The 25,769-nt window shown below is 42.4% G+C and overlaps 1 protein-coding gene across 1 annotated transcript; it reads right to left on the reverse strand.

Moving 5' to 3' along the window:
* Positions 1 to 390: 390 nt before the first annotated feature.
* Positions 391 to 20,208, reverse strand: LOC139659950 (bone morphogenetic protein receptor type-1B-like). Its single transcript, XM_071537973.1, has 11 exons — positions 20,118 to 20,208; positions 5,711 to 5,870; positions 5,071 to 5,173; positions 4,593 to 4,695; positions 3,234 to 3,330; positions 2,969 to 3,113; positions 2,480 to 2,672; positions 2,050 to 2,347; positions 1,694 to 1,869; positions 1,409 to 1,539; positions 391 to 1,291 (listed from the first exon to the last, which is right to left on the reverse strand). Exons 1-11 carry the CDS (start codon positions 20,206 to 20,208, stop codon positions 1,166 to 1,168), a joined length of 1,623 nt encoding a protein of 540 aa, XP_071394074.1. The 3' UTR covers positions 391 to 1,165.
* Positions 20,209 to 25,769: the final 5,561 nt, after the last annotated feature.

The raw sequence follows: 25,769 nt of genomic DNA on the forward strand, positions 1-25,769 counted from the left end.
ATATTTAACATTAGCATCAAGGCAAGTCAATAATTATCAATAGATTTGAGCTTAAATATGTACACTTGAATTGTGAGGGGAAAGGAGAGACTATGAGGGAGACCTACGAAGACAGGAAGTACAAGGTCTCAGTCCCAGCTCTGGAGGCCTGAAGAACACACCAAAGTTCACAAATCCATCTCTCTTCAGAACCACAATAAGGACATAACAACTGCAGTACCCAAAGAGCTTATTGAAGTAATATGTATCTTGAAATATTATAGGAAAAAGAGAACCTGTTATCCACAGACATGTGTCTGTGAGTTCTGTTCTGATTCTGTTGGACTAATGGGTTTTCCTTTTTTTAAATTTCTCTAACCCTAATCTTATTCTGTAAGATTGTCTGTCCTTCCTGAATAACAATAATAATAATAGTAATAATAATAATAATAATAATAATAATAATAATAATAATAATATAAAACTGTATTTGTATTTGACATAGAGGTCACTGAGCATGAATTAGAAAGATGTTTCTTTGGATGACTGAAGGGCACCATGGAGTTTAACAGCGAACCCTCATGGGTTTGTACAGAAAGAATAAGCAAACGCTTTGGCTGACAAGGTGGGCTCCAGTTTCTCCAGAGTCTGCTGTGACATTGCAGTACACAGCGTCTGATAAAAAAACATGAAGACAGCTGTTACAGTACAAAAGGCTGTACATAAAATACTGCTATATGGCTTTAGAAGGGCAGAGCAGGAGCTTCCCCTGTCTAGAACTGATCAGAGAGATTTCGTCCTCCTCTCCTGCAAGGGTCACTGTCTGCCTGCCTACCTGGATCACAGACACAGACAGACTGGACTGGAGGACCACTCCGCTTTCACAGAAAGCACAGCCTGAACAGGCCACTTGTTCTGGGACAGAGGTGGCTCAGGCAAGGGGAGAGTAGATCTGGCCCTGACATAATATATCTTTTGCTTCTCCTTTTCGCTGGCTCTCTATCTACCCCTCTCTTCCATTATCTTCATTATTCATTCTCCCTGTCAGTTTCCTTTGCCCTATCATTCACAGTCTCTTTTTTTTTTCATACATTCCCTTTCTGCTATTGGCCAGTGTAAGTGGCGCTGTGCCAGTGGCAGTAGTGACAAGTCTCTAGGTGATGAGAGAATCTCTCTTGTCTCTCTGTCACAGTTTGATGTCTTGGGACTCCAACATTTTCGCCAGGGTCTTCCTCACCCTCAGGGCTGTGAGGCGAGACGCAGGGCTATGAGCCCAGCACTCCGACATCAGTTTTCCCATCTGTCGCAGACACTAGAGAGACACACATAGATCCGAATTAAACAATACTGCTATACGGCTCTGTGTGTTCCGAATATTGATCTTAAAAAAATAAAAAATAAAAAAAGCTATATCATAAAAAACGTATACCTCATCACTGCTCCAGCGGTTAGCAAACGAGGGCCTCTGTCTCTTGATGCACACCACCTCTCTCATGTCCTCATAGGAAGGATCAGTGGGCACGAGGTCATGATAGGGCAGCTGATACTCCTCCACAATGCCTGTAGGAAAAGCAAGTTTGTGGATGAAACCGTAGCATAACTAAATAAAGGTCAAGACATACACAGCAGCACGGGAGACAACACATTGACATTCACATTTGAGTTACATAAAATGGTTGAGACTAGGGAGATATTGTGCTGTGTTGTTTCTGACCTCCAGAGATGCAGCGCCGCGCAATCTCCCAAAGGATGAGGCCAAAGCTATACATGTCAGCCATTATAAAGGACTGGAAGTAGTTCCTATTCAGGGTCTCATCCAGCACTTCAGGTGGCATGTAGCGCTTGGTGCCAACCCGCAGGTTGGGAGGGATGTCCACCTCGTTAGTATCACTGAGATAGGGAGGAGAGAGAGATACAAAGTCCGGAGAGGTTAGTTGTTGTCCAAGGTAAGATTGTGCTCTTGAGGATTAAAGATATTTAAAATCTGGTGCATGTTTCAGAGAGAGTTCAGTTCCCCTTCATCCAGATGTACTGTATGTGATGATGCAGAGAAACCTCTTTTTCTCTTACCTGTTAAACTTGACAGCAAGCCCCAGGTCTGCTATACAGCAGGCTCCATTCTTTTTCACCAGGATGTTCTTACTCTTCAAGTCTCTGTGGGCGATGGCGGGTTTGCCCTGTGTGCCGTAGATCTCAGTGTGCAGGTGGCACAGGCCTGATATAGAGGAGTAGGACAGTCTGAGCAGGGCCTTGATATCTAAGGTGTTGGACTTGAGGTAGTCGTATAAAGACCCATTCTCATGGTAGTCTGTGATCAGGTAGAGCTGGGTCCACGAGCCAGTTCCCTTGATGTCTGCTGCTATGAATCCTGGAGGTTGGGACAGGAGAGGACAGGGATGAGCGATGTGCACAACAAGCAAACACACACACACACACACACACACACACTCAAACTCTTCATTTTTATCACTTTGTTTCATGCTCCATTCATATCCCTTACCCAGTATGTTGTCATGTCTCATCAGGAAAGTCTGATAGATTTCAGTCTCTCTGAACCAGCTGTCCTCCTCGGTGGTGAAGAAGACTTTGACTGCCACTCTCTCTCCCCTCCACTTGCCCATCCACACCTCTCCGTAGCGCCCCTTTCCAATCTGCTTAACCATCTGAATCTGCTTGGCTATGGTGCGCTGCACCTGGCAACAGGACCGCATAAAGATTTCTATCATCACTGTCATTGTTTTTATGGCCATCATCATTACAGTCACTATCAAACTTGTGCATCAACTTTCATTTCCACGACCTTTTGTGTCATTTGGTTGGCTGCCCTGGAAGACACTTAGAATTGATATTTTATGTTAACTACCTCTTCCCTCTGAAGTGCAGAACTGCAGTCAAACCAATCAGTTAAACTCTGAGAAAATGCAGTACTATTATTTTATGTTTTATGGGCTCCAGCTGTTTGCGCAGATGTGCACTGATTATTTCTTACCAGTAGAGGGAGTCCTGACCCAGACCCAGACCCAATGCTGCGGGAATGCTCTATGAGGTCCTTCAGAGACTCTCCAGGGGGGATGTAGGTCTCATCCTGCTCAAGATCGATACTGTAGCGTGGCCGCGACTCCTGCCGCTTATATCTGGCACAGAACAGTGGAGCAATGTTTAGTGACAATGGGTTGGGAAGTGTGAGAGGGTGACACTTGTATGAATTATCTGAACTGTTTGCTTGTAAAATGCACAATATGCATGTTTCTTACCTGTAGTAGCAGAAGACAAGGACGAGGCCTAGGATGATGCTGCAGACTGTGACTGAAATGAAGAGAGCCATTTGGTGGATGCTGCTGTCCACATAATCTACAGGAAGGGGGATGTGCAAATATTACTTATCATCACAAAATATTACTTTTATCATCAGTAAACATGAATAATCCTCTGTCCTGAGAGAGACAGAGAGAGAGATAGAGAGTCAGTTTAGGTGGTGACAATAGTTAGTACTCTATCATCAACACCATTCTAAATTTAATTTGCAGTGACAAGCTCTTTTTTCCCTTCCTCCCTCTAATCCTGCCCTGCTCCCCCCTTCTCCCAGTATGTGATCGATCTCATCCCCTTCCTGAATCCCACAGATCAGGTGTCGCACTGACATCGCTACAGCGACCCCAGAGGCCCGGAGCAGCTCTGGGGCTCTAGCCTTTCTGCCATGCTCCTGTCAATCAAGCACACACACAAATGCATGCACACAGGGGATGGTTCATAGTGTGCAAAGCAACACACACCCACAGCATGTGCAAGTGTGCACAAAACAGCACTAGCAGACACATTTATAAGCCACACATGAAGTGCATAGTGTCCAAATGTAGTAAAGAATTCTTTTTTTTCTTCTTTTTTTCAGTAATTCGCAGTTGACTTGGCAAATCAGTTTGTTGCTGACTGTTTGCTTTGAAGGTCAACGCAAAGCCAATTGTGTGAGACTGTGAGTAAGTGTAAGCGTGAGTGTGTGTGTGTGTGTGTGTGTGTGTTTGACGGAGAGAGTGACTGAGAAAAAGTTAGAGAGAGAGAGAAAGGACAGAGACAGAGGGACAGAGAGAGAGGGACAGAGAGAAAGAGAGACAGTGAGAGAGAGAGAGAGAGAGAGAGAGAGAGAGAGAGAGAGAGAGAGAGAGAGAGTGTTGGTGTCCTGCAGAGTGACAGATGGACAGATATCTCACATCCGTGCCGGGGCAGGAAACTCAAGCAGGCCCTGGGGAGAGGCTGTCCTTTTCATTAGAGGGTGAGAGAACAAGCCAAGCCTGCAGGCTCTGTTTCACCTGCCTCCCTCTCTCTTTCCCAGTGTCTCCCCCCTCTCCCCCCTCTCTCCCCCTGCCCCCAGAGCAGCATGTGCCACTTCACTCCAGCACCACACTGTGGTTTGTAACAGTTTAAACTGTCACTACCCATCACAACCCAGCACGGCCTGAGTGAGCCCATTCTAAAAGCCACTCATGCTATAAAGGGGGGCAGGATTTCAAGTGTGTCTGAATCTGTGTGAACGAATATGTGTGCATGTGTGTGTGCGTGTGTGTGTGTGTGTGTGTGTGTGACCGTGTGTGTGCAACAGAGACACTTGTGTATCTTACCGGATGTCCTAAGTGGTGGTAGAGTAGGATGCAAGTCTCTGTTGCAATAGTCCTGATCTGTACAACACTCCAGAGATCTCCTCAGACGTGCATTCCACGTGTCCTGTCACACACACACACACACACACACACACACACACACACGCACACACACACACACACACGCACACACATATAAGTCACACAGTCAGATCTACATAAGGCTAATGAACATACAAGAATAACAACTATTTACAATGGCACTTATTTCTAATAAGGATGTTTTACAATATACCAAAGGCTGATCACATGTTTTTCCATTGTGTGTAAAGATAGTGGGTTGGAGGAGTCTGATTTTAATAGGTCACATAAAGAGCTGTAGTGAGTCAGAGAGCTTATAAAGACTTACAAGGGCTCATGAAGCAGGGCACACATACACAGGCATGTGAAAGAAACACGCACACACACACACACGCACACACACACAAAGCTAACTTACTCTGCATTGGAACTCGGAGCCGGCCAGCCCCAAACATCCTGCAGTGAGTACAGCCAGACCGCCCTCTTCCTCCTCCACCATGGTGAAGCAGTAACCGTCAGTCCTACCAAAATACAGTCACCCCCATTGCCATTATAATCACCATCATCTAGCATTTAGTCATCATCATCATCACCATCAGTGTTATCATCATTATCATCAACATTTTGCAATACTACTGACTGATTTATCCCAAAATAAAGCAAATATATGAGAATATTTATTTACATCATATATTTTTGCCACATTTGCCAACACATCATGCCAACACATGGCATATAATACTTAGAGATTTAATTTGTGTTGTTTGTAAGAATCCTGGTAGTACATGTGTTAATATGCTGTGCCTGAGGAAGGCTCCAAGGATTTCATAAAAGGATGTAAACATCTTTGTTCTTGTGTTCAGCTAATTACAGGTCTGTAGGATAATTACTTTGGATAATTATTTGTGTTGTGTGTTAATAGCCCTGAGACAGGGAGTTAATTTTATAGCTGGTTGTTTGTTTGAGTGTGTGTGTGTATGTGTGTGAGAGAGCATATGCGTGTGTGCATACGTGCAGGTGTGCATTTGTACAGCATGTGCATGTGTTTATGTGCATACATGCAAGTGTTGTTGATGGAGCCGTCAGGACAGTGGTGGTAGCAGTGACACCTAAGCATGCTCTGGGCCGAAATTGTAGCTGTGCTGCTGCTCTCATCTGCCCTCCGCGGCGATCCCCCCTTCCATCCGTTCTTCAGCAGCATGGTGTCCAACACATTAGCTGTGAAGTGGACAGAAAGAGAGAGGGGGGGGAGAGAGAGAGAGAGAGAGAGAAAGACTAGGCTTAGCACCAGTGCAGACCAAAACAATTATCTGGACACTGTATCATTCCACTGGCTGTGGCTAAGGCTGAGTAAAACTTAAGTACACATAACTAAGGAAAATTAAAGGTGGAATAAATCAAATGATCCAAACAACATTTGTGCTAATTTCAAATGGGTCTTTTGAAAAATGGCATAAGGTTCTGCCTGTCCTGGCAATGTTACCATGGCAATGCTATCAACAGAAAGTGTGAATGTGTGTTGTTGAAAGCAACCCCGCTGTTCTGGACCGGACTCAATGTACCTGCATGGAGTCTGGAACCAGAATAACACTACTTACTAGAAAGAACTCTTTGTGCTGTGTGTGTGTGTGTGTGTGTGTGTGTGTGTGTGTGTCTGTGTCTGTGTGTGCGCACGTGCGCACATGTGAATGTGCATTTGTGTGCACATGTGTGCACAGTGGTTTCTTAAAAGAAATTCTGGAAAGAGTGTGTGGCAAATTGCTGCAATATTCAACATAATCTATCTAACACTAACAACTGAGTTTACCATTCACTATATTCCTTCATGTTTATCACTATATTATATACTTACATACAATAAAAACTAGCATGCTCCTATTACCAGTGAATCTTGCCTTTTTCCACCTCTTACTTTTGATCAACTCTGCCTACACAACAGTATTGAAAGGCACAGAAAGACAAACAGTAAGTAGAACCTGTAGGTCAATGTATGAGGATGTATAGCTGAAATAATTCTTTATGTTCTGAGAGGAGGAATAAAATTTCCAGCAGGTCATACTTACTGCAAACTAACTGTACCATAACATTCCTAGAACAACATACACAATCGATTCAAGCCAAGTAGCCATGCAGTACAGGTGCATTCACTTACACCAGGAGCAGGATAAATATTGTGTTCTGCACTCACTCAACCCTGAAAGTGTTAACAGAACAACTTATGCAGTTGCAGCTGCTTCTGAACAATATCTATTCAATCCAAGGTTATGCTTTTCATGAAAAGTAAATTCCACTTTTTAGTTACTTGTGTAAATGATCGTGATCCAGGGGTAATGCCCAGTTTACTGATCACAGTCTTACTGAGTCAAATTTCATAAAGAGATCTGCTGCATGCAAGTTCAGAATAAAGGGATAATGGATTTGGGACATTTGCGTTTCATTTCATCAGCTTGTTGGAACTGCTGAAATGACTCTGCATAAGGTAACACTTTTTAACAATCCAATGTTGAATTTATCATTTCTTAACAATGTGGGTGTGAGTGTTTTTGTGTTGAAAGGGTGTGTTTTAATCCTTTTTTTGGGTTGAACGGGTGGAGATTATGTTGGCCCTGTGTGTGTGTGTGTGTGTGTGTGTGTGTGTGTGTGTGTGTGTATTGTAGAGCTGCGCTCCCTGTGAACTTGAGGTAAAGTAAAGTTCTACAGTGAAGTAAGTGATGAAATTTTGAACACAATCAATTGTCATGATTGCAAAAACTAGGAAAATAAGGGCCAGGTTGAAAATAACCTGAATTATCCTTTAAGTATTGCAATTGGATCCTGTGGTTTAACTCAGATTTTCTTTCGTTTGATCACAGTAAAAAACTGAAATAATATCCCTAAGGGAAACAAAGTGTTAAAATCAATTATACTTCAGAGTCAAAAGTCATAAAGCAATTACTAGATAAAATTCAAGGCCTCTTAGACTTTCAAGCTGTCAACTTTTTTCCATTTTACAGTTGCTGTGATGACTTTTTTAATCACATTTCTTCATCTCCCAGTCTGTTATCTATGGTGCAGCATTGCAAGACTTAAACTTTATTCATAAACACAATTCTGATATAGGCACCAGAACAAAAATCTTCCAAAGATCATTTAAAGACCATATAATAGGGGCCAATAATAGGGGCCAAAATAGTGTGCATTCATTCTTTACAAGCCATTAATTAAAGCCCCTAAGTGTATATTTACCTCAATCTATCATTCTCAAATACATTTTGATAGCATACTAACATATAACAGCTTTAGAAATATTAGACCATCAAGGTGTAAATTAGTTAATTCTATGTGCTTTCTATGTGTTTATTCTATATGTTGGTGGGTGCGAAATATGCAAGATTGACTTACGGCACAAGGGAGGAGCCTCAACCAAAACAGGACTGACTTACTCTACTTGATTGTAGGCAAACAAATATACAGACAGGTACGGATGCTGTACAGTCCCACAGCACCTAGCTAGTTGTTCAACATCAACTGTTGCTGTGGTTGAAGTTATAATAATAATCAGCATAACCGCATCATTCAACAATGTATTGTCAAGAAGAATAGATGCTCCAGTAGGTAGCTGTCTTTCCGTATCACAGCAGCCTGTTGGCCAAAAAGTTTTGTTAGCTTTGCCCCAATGACAGAAATTCCACAACTATTAAGCAATAAACTGCTCTCAATCTAGTTGTCAAATATTCACCAGCAAAATATTTTTACACGCCTAGATTATCCACCGCAGTTACAAACACACATTAGGAACTATCAAAACAAGTAAGTAAAGGTGCATCCAAGATATCAGTGGAGAATGAAACCAGTTTTGACAGCAGCTCGCCCCTGAAGACCGCTGTGGTCAGAGAACGGAACAGTGTCGTGCCGCACTACAGTCCAGATGGATGTCCTGCTTTCTCTCTCTCTCTCTCTCTCTCTCTCTCTCTCTGATACAATTCCAACAGCAACTTTTTCAAGAACAATAAGACCAAGTTACTTAATTATCCATTTGCATTACCCCGTATAGGCTATTACCCCAGTAAAATGTAATAAAATGAATGCTACGGTCTCAGACAAATGCTGGCATGGCTGCGGTAAAAGAGGCACCCTGATGCACTGTCTGTGGGAATGCCCCCTGGTCAGTGGTAACAAATGCCCTCACAGAGATCCTCCAGGTTGATGTTTCTAAATGTCCTATACTGTGAATACTAGGAGACAAATGAGATTTGTAACATTGGGTTGTCTTGCTGCTAAACAGAAAATTGTTATGAATTGGAAGATAAGAACTCCAACCTGTTTTTGCTTGAGCAGTTGGTTGGAAGAGTTTATAGACTTAATAGGGGTGGAAAGAGCTGCCGCCACACTAAGGCACCTTGATCTGGGCCTAGAGGGATTGTGGGATACAATAAGGTCATATTGAACTCCTTACCGGATTATGTTTAATGGTGTATAATATGATGAGCTACAACAAGATTTTCAAGAATCTTTTGTTAAAAAAAAACAAAAAACAGCTAAGTAAGTAAACATTAAGTATTTATTGATGCCCCCCCCCCCCCCCCTCATATTCCTTTGTTTGCTTTTGTGCACATATGTTGTTCTGTGTTTTTTGTTGTGTCATTTGTGTATGCATTGTTTATGTACTGTATGTAATGTATGTGTTTAATGTCCAGTCTGTAAAATAAAAGGAAAAATTATTTTTAAAAAAAAAAATATATATATATACTGCCTGTAAAGAGAACATTCACAAGCAGCTGCACATTAAGAAAGTCAACACCTCCATCAAGGATGCCCAGGTCCATCTATCAGTCAAAACCCAGTAAAACCTTCTTCTACTCGGATTTCGTAATGGAATCATGATAAGTAAAGTGAGGAGTATGTGTGATATAAGTAAATATGATGAGTATGTAAGTACGGTAAGTAACAGACTGAAAACCAAGTCTGGCCACTAAGAATGGGACATGCATAATCCTCTGGAGGACTAACTAATGAGGGAGTGCTCTCAATTGTGTGTGTATGTGTATGCCTGTGTGTATGTGTGTGTGTGTGGGTGTGTGTGTATGATAGGTGACTGCTGAATCAGACACACAGAGTGTTCTTGTGGTACACTCTGTCCGTGTGTCCATCCAGCATAATCTGTGTTTTCTGTCAGAGAGGAAGTGTGTGGAGGTGTTCTGATCCTCCCTGACGATGGCCTTGGGTTCTTCATTACACTTTCCCTTTCATCTCACCATCTGCTGTGCAAGTGTGGAAAACATTCGAGAAGGGAACCTTTTATGTATTTGTCAGGCTCTGCAGATTAATTCTATCTGAATCAGTGTTGTTTTATTGAAGCTAAGGCAATAAGTGAGCATAAAAGACAGGAACACCTTTTGCCAGAGAGCAATGCAAGAGGAAAGCTCTTTCCATTCCAAATGACTGTTCTCATTTGTCTTGTAAGAGAAGAGGAACCCCACTTTGGAGCAGAAGAGGGAAAATCCCAGTATGCACAGCCAAAGGCATGATGTAAATCTGCAGGCTTGGAGAACTGGGAGGGCTCACGCTAAAGTCAGTTAGAACACACACTACCTTGGAAGTAGAGATTCACACCAGAAAATGGGGTTCAGGATCCTATGATTCCCCATCCAGATTATCTCCATCTTCCTCTTGGTGTATGCTATCAGTCCATTTTGCAAATAAAAAAGCTGATGAAACAAAGTAAAGGCAAAAATGCACTTACTCTGGTTCCTCTCATGTTAAACTTGTTCAAACCATGATGCCACACAATACGCACAGCAGTGGCCAAGATTTGATTGCACAACACACAACAGGTCTACAGTATGTTCAACACCCACACATAAGAATTTAATGTTGTACTCACACACAGTGCATTTTTGAAATTCTCTCACGCTTCTTGTGCAGTCTGCACCTTGCCACTGTAGGCTATGTCTTATTTGCTGGTGGTAAGGTGATTCTCTGTATTTAACTGCACTTTAACACCGCTCTCTTTACCAGCTGCCCCTTCATAGACACTACAAAGGGAACATTTGCCTAAATGAAACAAATGTCAAAGACCTTGCTATAGCAAAGTATTTTTTACAGACTGATTATTTCTTCAACCACCTAACTTACTATATTTTATTTGGCCATTATGAAATATCAATATCAATCAGCATTTTGCTTGCCATAATTGGTTTTGGTATGTGTGAATTATTTCTTTCTATAATAGGCCTAGAGATGTTATTTAATTGATGTCCTTAATAGTCTTAACAATCCATGTTGCCTAAACACATGCTGGCACGTAGCCTACTGAATAAAAGCAACAATCAACTTTGATGAATAAACAACAAAAATATATATATATATACTGAAAGCGAGCATAGAGAAAAGAGAGCATGAATGTTTGATTATGAAGGTTCATAATCTGACAAATAATACAAACACACACTTTAATGTAAGCTCATGGAAGCAGTAAGATGAAAACGAAATGCAATGCACTCTCTGTCCAGACAGTCATTGGTTTAGTAATGTGATCTTGATTAATAGAATATCCAAATGGCATATTATAAAAACAGGGCATTAGCTGTATTATTTTGGTTTTCCAGCTCATGCAGATCTGGCACTTCTTAATGTATTTCTGTCAAGAAGAAGAGTGCAAATCGTAGCCGTCTAACCTTGGCGTGATGGGCTTGGGGCAGTAAGTCAATAACTATTATAAAGGCTTGGTATCAGTAGTGGATTTGTGTTAAAAACGTCTGGTCATTTCTCTGGGACTTTGGGTAAGATAAGCCTGTGTTACAGTCAAAGAGGGGTTTGTGTGTGGGGGGAGGGTTTCTCATGCATGGTGTGTAAGGGCAGGTTTACTACAGAGTTGCTGTGTGTTCGACAGACTATTAAAGAAGCTATGGGATGTAAACCCAGCGGGAGTCTGAGGGAGACTCCATCTCTGTTACATCAAGCCGTGGTTAATACATGCTCCACTAACAAAGAGCTTTTCTTTCCAGACTAAAACACCGCTCTTGTTGGCAAAAATCATTCAAGTTTAAAATCGCACAGTTTAATTAGATTCTAACACTGAAAAAACGTGCTGTGTTTCTATTTCTTGCACAATTTTTACCTGCAAGTAAATAACGGAATAGATTACTTACACTTGCACATAACTATACACACACACACACACACACACACACACACACACACACACACACACCCCCCCACACAACAAACAGACTTTTGCTGCGTCAGCCCCGGGGCGCTCCCAAGGTCACCCCGAAATCTGATCCGCATCCCCCACACATTCCAGAGGCTGTTCCTCTAACTAGATACACACACATAGTAACAGTTAGGGTATTACTCACCTCAATATCACACACACACCTACACACACACACACACTTTGGCAAGCAATTGGAAGTTTATATAGTTTATCACTCCAGCTAGAGCAACTTCAATCACAGCAACCAATTTAGGAGGTTGAGACTCAGGAGAGGCTCAGGTGCCTGGTTGGGTCTAAAGTGGGAGTGGGGCGGTGCATATTTCTTGCACCCCCCCAACCTGTCCCCCACCCCTACCAACCGGACCCGCCCCAGCCACCACAAAAACAAAAGCACAAAAGCAAAAACAAGGAAGCAAGCTACCATAACATAATGCATTTAATTGATTTTGACATAGAAGAATGACAGGGAGACGAGAAATGTCAATCGCAAACAAGTATTATCAACCTCTTTAATATGCCCAATCCCACGTTACACCTTCAAGCACTGCCCCTACATGCATTATAGGCCTACATGATGTATAGGCCATTCAATATAGTTTTGTGTCATGACCATCAAATGTGAAGTCTGACGCAATCCAATGTGAAAGTGTGGCCTTAACTTGATCAGTTGTCTCTCTGGTGAACAGAAATCTTACATGATATTAAAAATGATATAGAATGTTTTGTTCATCTGAATTGGATATCAGTGTTTAAGTGAAGTTCTATTTAATCTTCTTAATCTGCACACTGGACAGACTAGAGGAAGCATGCAGATGCCACTCCAGTCAAGGAATACTGAATTATATATTCTTACCTTTTTTGACTCTTCTGTAGCACTTATAAAGCCAGATCAACACATTAATTGACTGAATAAGGTTTTTCATTCACTTTATACTGTGAGCAGAAAACACTAGAGGTGACAGATGGCAAATGATTTGCTTGTCTTGTTTATGTCTAAAGTGGTTCCACTAGTAGAAAAAATAGATTCTTGTGTCATTTAAATTTTTTCATGGCAGTACAGCTGAGTTTGTATCACATGTTATAGATAGCAAAGCAAAGCAAAGCAAATTTTAATTTGATATGTTCGGGTCATGATGATTGTTTTAAATAAGACGGAATGCCCCTGTCCTATTTCCAATCACAGTGTAAGAAGCAGGCTATGGCTTTGGCAAGTTACAAAGATGTTTTTAAAATACATCTATGCAGATTTCATTGAATAATTCTCCTCCTCCATACAATAATCAGGCTTGCACAGTTGTCTAAAGCAAGGTGTACATGTCAGGAAGATCAGTGTGTAATGATGACTATCACACAAATGTAATGCTAAAAGTGATGAGAGAAGAATATAAGAAGTTGTGATGTTGGAAATGAAACCTATGCAAACAAAACTGTTCTAGCATTATCTAAGAATGTCAAAAGATTCAGAGAAGACGGTTGGGCATTTCAAGGTTGTGAGTTTGATAGTTTTGAAGTTGCAGCTATTGCCAAGCTGGGAGGTTCCTTTCATCTGTGGCTTTAATATCGATGCTGTGTGTTGATGTGCATTGTGGACATGCTCATTTGAAAATTGGGTTACCCTACACCCCTGATGAACAATAACAAATTTATTTGACTATGGCATATGGCTGGTACACACTGCTGAAAATAATCGCTGTAAAACGTTGTCCAATCAACATGGTTGATTCATGAAAGCTTACTACACAGCACTAGTTATTTAATCTGTGGGCTGAGGCCTTCACACAGACTCTTTTATCACAGGCAGCCAAAGAAGAGAGGAGCAAGAGAGAGAATAGGGAGATAAGTTACTCCAGGTGGTCATGATAAATCACCTCCTCAAAGGAGACATCTTCCTCAGTGTCTCCTCAGTGCACTCTGACCCTGAGGGGGTCACCGCCGAGCTGCAGTGGGGCCATACATCTTCCCCCATCCTACCACCGCACCCTAACCCCTCTTAACCCCTGTAGGCTTCAAAGGCCTCTGCCACACGAGACACACACACATATACACCCACACATGCATATGCACACACACACACACACACACACACACATGCATGTTGTAGAACGTCTCTGAAAAACGCACATTCTGATCTCTCTTTTCCACTGCGACACCTACAGCAGGTCATCTGTTTCCACAATGCAGCTTCCACCAACCTGTTCTGGGTTTTCTGGCCGTGACCAGAATGCTTTTATGGAGGACCCAGAGGGATAGTTTGGGGCTCCCACCACCCGCAGAACTAATGCCACAACAAATTTATGGAAGGAGCCCCCTCTAACTCCCCCTCCCATAGATCCATGGTCCACACTGTCACCCCAGAAAAGCCCCAATGGCAGCCCCGCTCACCCCAACTCCTACTGTCAGGGGTTCACACCAGTTACAGAGAGAAAATGTTCCACATGGGTGTGAATACAGCAGACTTCTGCTATATCCACAACAAATGACTATTCACACACAGACAGACACACAGACTTGCGGCTTGAGGAAATAGTTGTGGTGTACTAAGACTTATTGAACTTACTGAATAATACAATATCTTGGATATGGCTGTGTATAATATTTTACCATATTATAAGGTTAGAAAAACATCTATAAATTGAGGGCTATATTCCTCTGAACTTTGGTGGGGGAAATATACAAATATGCATACATACATATAAACTCAGCTCTGTATAAAATCCTGCTTTCTCCAGCATTCCAGCGAAACTGAAAAACACACCGTTCTCTTATCACACACAACACCTGTGGCCAGAGGCTTGGAACACACAGAAATAGAGATGACTGGTGTGATGAAAAGCCAATATATGATAAGCAGAGTCTAGCCTCCAGTTTGTCAGTGACAGGAGTTTATATTTGATTAATCCTGAATCTCAAGGCAACTATCCTCACCCATCAAAAAAAAATCTTCTTTGAGCTGAAGCATGGTCTGATTTAGGATGAGGAAGCCAATGTGGTGAGTTCATTACTATGAGACTTGAAGTTTACCTACTATGTGTGTTTAGTAAATGTGAACCGACAGGTGTGTGCACGTGTGCGTGTGTGTGTGTTTGAGAGAAAGAGAGAGAGAGAGAGGGAGAGAGAGAGAGAGAGAGAGAGAAAGAAGGAGATTTTATTTTAACATCAAACCCAATAAGTGAGATTAATGTTTGATGTCATAATAATGATAAAAAAATACCACAATATGCATCATTTTTAACTACTCATATATTACACTGTGCAGCTGGACATGCTAAATGGGACACTGCACAATTCACCTTTTATACACACACACACACACACACACACACACGCACGCACGCACACACACACGCACACAGACACACACACACACACACACACACACAGGCTGATAGACACAGAACAGGTGTTGTGCTGGAATGTTATGAAACCAGGGGCTTTGTCTTGACCACAGAGAGTGCGTGCGTGTGTGTGTGTGTGTGTGTGTGTGTGTCTATATATTTGTTAGGCTCATATCCACACTATATCTCAATCCTTGTATCTTCTCTTATTTATTCTAACTTTATTACTTCCACCAGCGGAGTTGGATGGGGGTTTTGTTTTCGACACATTCCGTCTGTTTGTTTGTTTGTTTGTTTGTCTGTTGTGGTAGAAGGGCATCCCTAATGGCCACTGAACAAATATAGTACTGATTGGCCATGTGGTGAAAACTTTTGGTGAAAATCTGACTTGTGGAACTGGCATATCTTGACAACTGCATAATTTTGGCAAGAGGTATGTGCTGAGTGCCATCTAGTTGAACCAAAATCAAGTAAAATCGAACACACACATCCGGTTCCACAGATTCAATCGACCAACAATGTCCATTCCATGATGCCCATTCTGTCTTTGTATCTCCCTGCTCATCTATCTAACCAGCTGGTCTGGATTTACTGATCAAAGCCAAAGGCCACTGATCGGTGCTGGTCTCCATTACATTCATACTGAGAGATTACAGCCCCAGCACCACCACAGTGTGCCACTTCGTCTTATAGTGAAGTTAGAAGGAGGTTATCTTTTCACCCCTGTCTATTAGCAAGATATCTCCAAATATTATCAACGGATTTGTTTAAAATTTTGTGGACAGATAGCCTTTGGCAAGGATCTGTGGATTCGATTTTGATTCGGATCTGGGATTTCCACCTTTATTTTTGTTCTTTAGCCAGAAGTATTATGCTGCGTTCATTTCATTCTGCATTCATTACCCAATTTCCCCTCGGGGATCAATAAAGTATTTCTGATTCTGATTCTGATGTGCTGGTGGGAAATTCCAAGTTCCAAGTCGGCTGCTAAACAGCATTGCATTTACGTGCTATTTTATCGGAAAATCAAATGATAAACAAACAGAAACCGTCATGGGGGCTGCAGCTTTGCAGGTTGGAGAATTGCTCAGTATTTGGTGGAGGTTTGGCCTCTACAGACTCCCTTCTCGTGCTTCCTCTGAAATCACAAGGCCAGTCTTGAGATTCCGACTCTCGTAAGGCACACACACTTGCATGGTACACATTAACACTATTACACACACACACACACACACACACACACACACACACACACACACACACACACACACACACAAACATGCTGGCTGTGCTCCCATGCCTGACCACTGGAGCAGCACATCTGCCCAGGGATCAAGTTCTGTGTGGGGAACCCTATCCACATCCTGACAGGAAGCAGCACACAGAAGGCTGCAGGAGGCTGGGAGGCCTGGGACCAACTGCTGATGTTTTGTACTGCTGGACGCCCGGACCCTACGCAACTCTGACCTTCCACAACACGCAGCTCCATACTCATGTCTTCTAGAGCAGTGATTCTCAACCTTTTTCATATCAAGGACCCCTAATGTAGTCCATATTAGGGCAACAGATCCCCATTTGACCCAAATCTGAGAATATTTTTATTGTTAGATATGATATTGTCCAGAATTCCATGACTGTCTGCATTGTAGGTAGAGAGATAACAGTGAAACTATGATCAAAATCATCTTTTCTTCTACATTCTCCGTTTGTGTTGACTTCTTGTAAATGAAATAATGGTTAAGTTGATCAGTTTGCTGGGGACCACCTGGAACCCCCTCAAGGACCCCTGGTGGTCCACGGACCCCACGTTGAGAACCACTCTTCTAGAGGATTTAAGCATGGTCATTGTTACTAATTACTTTTTGGAAAACATGGTCCATATAGTGCATTAGAAACTAGATTAGATTTGGATTGAAGTCTATGGTGTTCTTTAAAGGTCTAAAATCATTAAATAGCAAATAAAATGACCCTTACGGTACTTCAAATTCTACTGTTATTCCCTCTCCTAAATTCCAACTGAACGATTATCATGGTTCAAAGTAGAGACAGTCTTTAACAAAGATCGGTAAAAAAAAGTTAAAACTCCTTCAAACTCACACACCACACATTAAAGTAGAGCTACAGAAACACAATACAAAAACTAATAGATCCTCTAAACTCCTAGGATGCTCCTCCAAAAAAACTCAGCGGATGATTATGGTATGGTAAGTGAACTTTTTGTTGGCCTTCTACATTTCTCGCTCTAGGGTTGAGAGATAGAAAAAGACATTATTTTTAAACAGCTCCCATCTGTTTGTATGTCTGTCTGTCTCCTGGCTGGCGCTTAGCACGCGCCATCTCGCCTTCTCAAATGATATAGAATGTTTTGTTCATCTGAATTGGATATCAGTGTTTTAAGTGATGGCCGACTGTGGTTGTGGCTTTCTCCTTGACTGGCGGTAGTCATATCATCACCCATGGCGCCAGCACACTGAGACTTCATGGTCACTCAGCAGCTATGTCTTACAAACATGGGACAACGTGAAATCAAAATGGGGGTAGGGGAAAAAAGTCTATACAAGGAAAAATAGATTTGTAATGTATCCATATAAGTGGAAAGTGGACCAGTTTATTATGATGTATGACAGGTATTATTATCATATCAGTAATATCACTGCAGTGGTTAGTCTATTCTCTGTGAACCTCATCAGCCTGCAGAAACAGGTGGCAAATTGACCATGCCACTTAGATTTATGAGCAACCTCCCATGTGTTTTATTCATTTGGGAGACCTTTGGAAGATCATTCCCAGGATCACAGAAGAAAACATGGTCTAAGAAAGTGGACAGAAGGAGCAAAGTAGTGAAATTGAGGAAGACCAACACCGCCGAAAGAGGTTCAGTATGAAGTCTCTCTGAGCAAGCGCACATTTTAACTTCTGCCACTACAAAGCAGTTTGCGTCGGCAGTCTGTGCAGAAAGGCAAAAAGAAGCCACCTTGCCTCCAAGCTTTATCGGCCTGCTTGTCCTTGGGTACAGGAGAGCAAGAACCAATGCTACTAGCGTTCTCCATAGATGTGATTCTATATGAATTTGGATATTAATCCACCTTGCCACCTCCCTTAGATACCTGTATGGATACTGACCAACAGACTCACTGGCCTAATGCTGGATGAGAAGTTAAAAAGTTAGCTCAGTCTCCACAGACAACAGTAGAGGAAATTCTCTGAATACACATCCAAGTATTTCAAGACCAACTGTGAAAATTACAGCTAGCTCTGAACCAGAGTCATTCTGTATGGGCTTTTATGGCTGGTCTTGATTATAACCACTATTTCACAATTTAGCATTTTTTCATACCATGCTTCATAACAAAATCACAACATCAACACAGTATTCCAATTTGAAGTTGATGATATATTTGCCATTTGAGGGCAAAACAGAACATTTCATGATTACAAAACCGGCCTATTTCTTGTTATTATTATTTATCTTATTTTCAAAGCCTTCCAATATAATTATATTTTTTCAAAGAATTCTGAATAATATTTCGGTAAATATACTGTTACAGCTTCAGTCTGAGCTGTTGAATCATTTTCTTACTGTATGAGAAAATAGAAAATTCAATGGCATATTCACCAATCTTTAGTAAATGATTATTACATGCATATATACATATATTTACTATATGTGTGTTTATTCTAAAGTATCAACATTAAAAGAGGATCAACAAGAGAAGAAGGCCATGGCAGCATAGGAGAGTATAGGCTGCTAAATGAAAGAAGTGACAGGCCTTCTATCATCTGAGGGAAATCCCATGACAGCTAAAAGTCAGACGTTGAAATTTTGCAGACCACCTCTTAACAGCAGTATTTATAAAACAAACTCAATGTAATGAGACTGTCATAGCTAGTGGGTAGGTGAATAAATGTGTGTGTGTGTTTGTGCATGCACGTGCATCCAAAGGGAGATTGGTTTTACAGCTTGACACCCAACTGTGAGCATGGTGAGTTAATGTGTTTGACAACTGAGCATTTCTGCTCAGCTCAAGCCTGTCTACATCCAGCAAAAAAAGCAATGACGGCACAACTGTGTGGATTATTTTAGCAAAAGGACTTGACGGAAATTGTTTTATCAGTGTTTCAACAAACATAAAAGTAGCATATCCCAAAGGATTTACAGCTTGACACTTGTTGCCCGAACCAATACTCATATTGATATCTAACTTCTTTCTCTTATAAATCAGAAACAGAACAAATACAAAAGCATCTTCTTCTTGGGCTGCGAGCCTGTCGACCCCCCTCTGCCTGTCACAAAGCTTATGGGACACCATGACACTGGCGACATTCATCGTAAAAGACAACTGGCTGTCCATCTTCAAACAATTCAAAACATGAGCAGGGGGGTTGGGGAAAGGAGAGGACAGGGCAGATAAATGCACACCCGCTCTCATGCTAGCCCCTGTGGAGATCATAATAGCTTTTGCCCATCATAAATACCAGAGGGCAAAAAATAGACAGCTAACCTCATAGCTAGCACTATCAACTTCTCACCCAACAATACTCTCATTAAACGTGTGATAACTTTGTTAAAACTTGCCTCTGCTCTATAAAAGAGGTGGAACAGACATTACTTTAGAGCACAAAACTAAGTACTAAAAATGTTACAGCTGCTTACTAATAACCTATCTGGAAACACAAATACAGAAACCAAACCATAGCAGTCGCTGAAAAAAACAATCCCACAAAAATGCATAAATAAAATATACTTTTTAAATTAAATGAAAAAAGAAATGAAAAAGAAACATTCTGTATCACATGGAGGCCTCAGCCCCCACCATCCTCAGAGTGACACAGGACAGGAGATAACAGCGGTGGGACAGTGAAAACAAGAAGAGACAGGAGATCCGCTATTATAGCAGGGAGAGAGAGCCGGTGTCCCGGGGGAGTACTCACCGTCAGACCCGGGGCTCAGCGTTGCCAGTCCAGCCACCAGGAGAACAGCCTGCCAGGCCCATTCCTGGGGCAGCCACACCACCACCATCATGCCAGCACCGACCCAGTTGCCCGCCTCCATCAAATCCTGAGATGCAGCCACAACAAACACACCCGTGCAAAGAGGGGGTGTGAGAGTGCGTCTATGTCTCTCTGTGAATGAGCGAGCCAGTCCTCTCTCTGTCTCTCTCTCTCTCTGCTCACTGTGCTCTGTGTATGTCTCTCTCTCTCTCTCTCTCTCTCTCTGTGTGAGTGACTGCCAGTCCCCTCAGTCTTTCTCTTCGCCGCACTCTCAGAACTCCCCACAGCACACAGCCACCCTGCAGCCTCCAGCACTAGTCCACACTGACAGCCTGGGAGAGAAAGACAGAGAGAAAGAGAGGGAGAGAGAGAGAGAGAGAGAAGGGGGGGGGGGGGGAGGAGGGTGTTATTTAGTTGCTCTCTCACTGTGCTATTTGGCCAGCCCTTTCGCTGACCAGTTCGTGGGGCAAACAACAGAGGAACAGCTGAGTTTATCTGAATCTGCACACGGTCTCTCTCTCTCTCTCTCTCTCTCTCTCTCTCTCTCTCTCTCTCTCTCTCTCTCTCTCTCTCTCTCTCTCTCTCAAGCACACACACACACACACACACACACACACATACACAATACACAATACAGATTCTCACATCACTCATATAAAGAAAGGGGGGCAGAATGGAAGGGGGCAACACGGGCTGAAATGGGGCAGTGGATGTGAGTGGGGGCCGACTGGGGTGTGAAAGGCCACAGTGAACGCATTATGAACCATAGCCACTGGCATACAAACGCACAGCATGCCAAGAGGGAGAGGGAAAACTCAAGAGTAGCTTTTTAACTTGAGCATAAACTTAAGCTGAGGATGTGTGCATATTATACCTTGGCATATCCTGCGTCTTGTCATCTGGTGTCAGAGCTCATTATTGAGTGTTTCCGAAGCATAGTGGAAAAGGGTGAAAACGCAAACAAGTTACAAACAGGGATCAGCCCATCACACGTCAGGTGATTAGAGGTGATTAGAGCTCACACCTCCAGGCACCGCCACAACTTTGCAACTTCACACTAATCCAACACACACAGACAGACAGACAGACACACACACACACACAAACACGCAATGCCAGAAAAAACTGATAACAATAGGGACACATTCCACCAGTGAAAGATTTATGTGGGTTACAAGTTAAGAGGATTAACTAAGCTATTAGCCAGATTACATCAAGTCTACTAGAGCACCCACACATATCACCAAACACCAGAGAGATGGTTGAACTTCCCGCAATCACACATGTAAGACCCCTAATGAGCATGAGCAACTGTTCTGCTGAAGAGTTTGGTGGCTGCATGTTTATTCATTCCAAATGGTCGGTGTTGGTGGGGGAGAAGAAAAGAAAAGCTGTTCTGATGGTGTTAAAGCACTAATGGAGGAGGGCAAAACAACAACAAGCTGACAGGAGAGTGTCTCACCAAATGGGCTTCTCCACCCCACACCTGTCCCCTCTTGAGGGCTGACTGGGTGGGAACAACAGTTCCCAGAAGCCACTTCTTCCCTTCCACTAGTCCTATAGCTGTCACTCCTGATTTGTGCACTTCTATGAATTACATGTGATAAGTCAGCCTATTCTGGAGCACGAGTGCATGGGGAGCGATGTGAATGGGTCAGTGCACCTCACACACCCTTCTGCGCTCCATCAAACGCCCAGCGTGGAGCCACCCTGTATTCTCAGACAGCCTTCTCAGCCCACAGAGATGGGGGGTCCAGGGGAACGAGGAGCTCCGTAGGTGGGGGTCACTCCACCACATAAAGGGGTTGAAAGTGGAGCAGACCGGTTGGACGACTTGCTTTCAGTTAAATTAACTATTCCCTTACCTTCCCTTCCCTATCTTGGTTACAGTTTCAAACTGTATGACACGTCTGTCATCACACACATAGTTATCTGATGATTAATACTGCCGTGAAAGACATTCTGTCAACACCTCGATCATTTCGTAAAACCACAGTTTGTTGCTGCTCAACAAACTGGAATTAGAAAAAGTGACACGTGACATGCAAGCACCAGAACAAAATTTAAGATGGTTTGTAATAATCCCACTCACAAACACTGTCTTATGAAATAGAAGCCTTATATTAATATTAATACTAGTAGTAGTGTTACAATGCACCATGAAAATTAGCCATGTTTTTTTCTTTCAGAAAAGGGCTTTAGAGGAGCAGTCTGAGGCAAATACACCTTTCATCGCACAGCAAGAGGAACGGGATGGATGACTGTGAAAAATCACCGCTAACCTGTGAAACAAAAAGCCATGGCGGAACCCAGATGATGAAATTACAATGGGCAGAGATGGAATGCGTATCATGAGCGATGTTCCACCCCGGGCCAAACTGACCCTCAGCTCTGTGAAATTAAGGGGATTTTCAGCAGCTCAGTGTTAAACCTGCTGTCATAGAATCCTGGAAAGCAGTTTATTACCGTGGCAACACAGCTGTCTGCGGCAAATGGTCCAATCAGGGTGCAAGAGTCGAGAAAGCGTGACATCATCTTCATCCTCCAGCCAGACAAAGGTTGCTTGCTTCCTCTCTCCATTGAGTGGTAATCAACTTCATCCTTATTTCTCATAGGAAACACTGACATCTTCCTTACTGTGGACCTACACCCATCGCACATTTTCAAGGCCCTGGCTACAACTAGCCATGTGAAATACTCTTGCCCTATACAAGTGAATCATTTGCATTGTGTATGTATTAATTTGTACATGTTCACGTTTACATCAACAATAGAGAAAGAGAAAGAGGAAAGTAGAGTAGATATGTACTCAACAGTTAGGGGTGAAGTGTACTGGAGGGTATGAACCCATCTAAAACTGGACAGCCAAGTACACACTATCCATCCAGCAATATCTATATCCATCACTGTTAATGTGGGATGGCTACATAGTGTGAGATCCCTGCAGATCCCCTGCATTGTAGGCCAGTGCTCCCACATCACCTCTGCTCCCCAGCAGAGTCTCAGCCCTCCGAGAGAAGAAAGACCCTGATGAATATTCAAGATTCACACAATAGGAGGGCCAAATCACTCTGCTGAGATTGACGCTTTGAAGTCCAAAAGAATGCTGAGCGGGAAGAAAACCTTCATTCACAAGGAATAAAAAGGCTGTCACAGCAAGATTCTCCTCTCTTTCCCTCTCTCTGTCTGTCACTCTCTCTCTCTCTCTCATTCTCTCACTCGGTCTGTCTCGCTGTCTCTTTCTCTCATGACGCGTAGATGTGGGGAGACACTGAAAGCACAGAAACACAATCGCTTCAACTGCTGGCGACAATGGATTATTCTTCTCCAAGATATGTTAATGTTGTTAGCCAGTCTCACTTCTGAGAACGTGCACGAGAGAGAAAGAATAAACTGATCAGGAGAAAATGGTAATGGAGAGGAAACCTCAAATGGAAACAAAAGCATGAGCTCTGTCGATTTTGGAGGATGATGTTATGATTGTACATGGCCGATCAGTCCTCAGAGGGGAAATAGGTCTTCATGTAAACTCTCAGAAACAAAAACTGTGCTAAGTGCTCCTATAAGAATATCTCATCTATCACTGTGTAATCCAGGAACTGACTTGTCTGATAGAAGAAAGCAATACCTACAACCTTGGACTCATAACCCCCCTGTGTTCCAGACAATGTGACTGAGAGTACATGGTGTATCCACATACTTGAACTGACAGCTATCATACATGTATAAAGATACATAGTGTGTAAGTAATAATTAAGTTTGTGCCAGCTCGGGCGTTGAATAACTCTAGCCCACACAGTTACTGTGAGCTGGATGCCTGCTTAAGGCAGTAAATGTCATGACGTTTGTGATGCTCGTAAACATTTCACCTGAACACAGCTTCTAGCCAGGCAAGTTCCTTCAACACCAAACTCAGCTTTCACATAAAAACCACACACAAAACAAACAATACTCATTTTACAAGACCAGAGAGATTCCATCAGAATTTGCTTAGAAATATACAATACAGAAAATGCGATATACATGTATATCCAATATTTTTTTTTTTAAATCAAATTTATCAAATCAACTCTCAAAGGGTGGTGCCTTGAGGTAGGTTTAAAACAATTTGTGGCCTTAGGTAATTTGCCTTGCTTCTTTTAATCTAAACACTAAACAACAGTTGGTTAAAGTGCGGTTGAAGAGATCACACTCTGAGGAGCACAGGGAGGGGAAGTGCCTGGGCAAGACACTGAGTCAGCCCCCTGTAGGCTTACTGCAGTCAGCAGGGTAAGTGGTGTACACTAATTGGGCAATCCCTGCAGTTGTAAACTGTGAAAACAGGCTTTGGCGTGGCTCAGACTACTGAAAACTATGACACACTATGTCTGAGAGCATTTTACTGTACAGGCCTTGTTTCACTTTACTGGCTCTCAACAGTGTCCCTCACTGCTTCATGGTGATATTTTAAGAAAAGGTCAGATGGACTCTTTACCTTGCATTCACTCTATACAGAGGATGAGATGTTGTTGAATTGTAATATGACTCGAGTGTGGACTATTTTGAAAGATAGTCAGTAACAACACACACATATAGAACTTTAGGAACTAACATTTCCCCTTTGTAACAAATGGAGCAATAACCAAATGACGTGTGTGTGTTTGGGAGTGAAGTATTTCCCATATCTGATGGTGAAAATTCAGACATTACAGTCATTCTGGCTACCACAAATACTGACTAAGGACATTACACATTCCGCCATTAACATTCATTTCTTAATCATCATATATTGCTTAATATATAAGGTCATAAGACTATGTATGTGTTGTCACAAGTTCAGTGATTTCATTCAAACCTGCAGTGAACTTTTAACCTAACCCTACTTGTGTTGACCACACAACAGCTGTGGTCTATCACAGCACAAAGTGTAAGCTGAAATTTCAGGTTAGCTGCAAAGAACCTAAGTCTTAGCACTATCAGATTTCCACATAAAATGTCTGTCTTTATGTTGCTAAGCCACTGGACCCTCCTCCAAGAACCTGTCCGGATAACACCAAAAAGGTGTAACTTCTTTACAAGAATGTTATCAAATCGCCAGACGAGACAAACAAACATGTTGTAATGTCTTATATCATGCTTAATTAACACTGAGGCTCACTGAAAGGCTGTTGTTCTAGCAGTGCACAAGGTCCTTTCTCTGGACCAACTAGTGCCTGCACCTGAAACACACCTGAGGCTCAGATTTCACCCATGGGCACAGTGGTTACAAAACAGCCACACAACCTTAGAGATGGATTTCATGTAAAAAGTGTCTCTGTTTGGCAGTTTGCTGCACTGAAGGTGCCATGAAGAAAGCGTTCTGTGATTTTCCATGGCCAAGGCAACAACATGCACCGGCCAAGAACAGCATAAATGAAATCCTTCTCCCTCTCTCTCTCTTTTCTTTTTCACTCTCCCACACCCACTTTCTCTCTTTTCTTTCTCTCTTTTCTTTCTCTCTCTCTATTACCTCTTGCTTTCTCTCTCTCTCTCTCTCTCTCTCTCTCTCTCTCTCTCTCTCCCCATCTCTCTCTCTCCCTCTTTCTCTCGCCCAGTGAAGGTCAGTAGGCCAGG

The sequence above is a fragment of the Centroberyx affinis genome, unplaced genomic scaffold (assembly GCF_046629955.1).
Source record: "Centroberyx affinis isolate AG114_WGS23_722 - 3 ecotype Tasmania unplaced genomic scaffold, CSIRO-AGI_Caff_v1 ptg003169l_1, whole genome shotgun sequence".
NCBI classification, from domain to species: domain Eukaryota; kingdom Metazoa; phylum Chordata; class Actinopteri; order Beryciformes; family Berycidae; genus Centroberyx; species Centroberyx affinis.

Bases quoted from the DNA above. Each gene is read 5' to 3' on its own strand.
- LOC139659950 (XM_071537973.1), bottom strand. From the start codon at position 20,208: ATGATGGTGGTGGTGTGGCTGCCCCAGGAATGGGCCTGGCAGGCTGTT. The intron at 4,696-5,070 runs GTAAGTTAGCTT...TGTGTGTGACAG, and splicing joins GCTCCGAGTTCCAATGCAGA to GACACGTGGAATGCACGTCT. The intron at 1,870-2,049 runs GTAAGAGAAAAA...TCCCTATCTCAG, and splicing joins CTTGCTGTCAAGTTTAACAG to TGATACTAACGAGGTGGACA.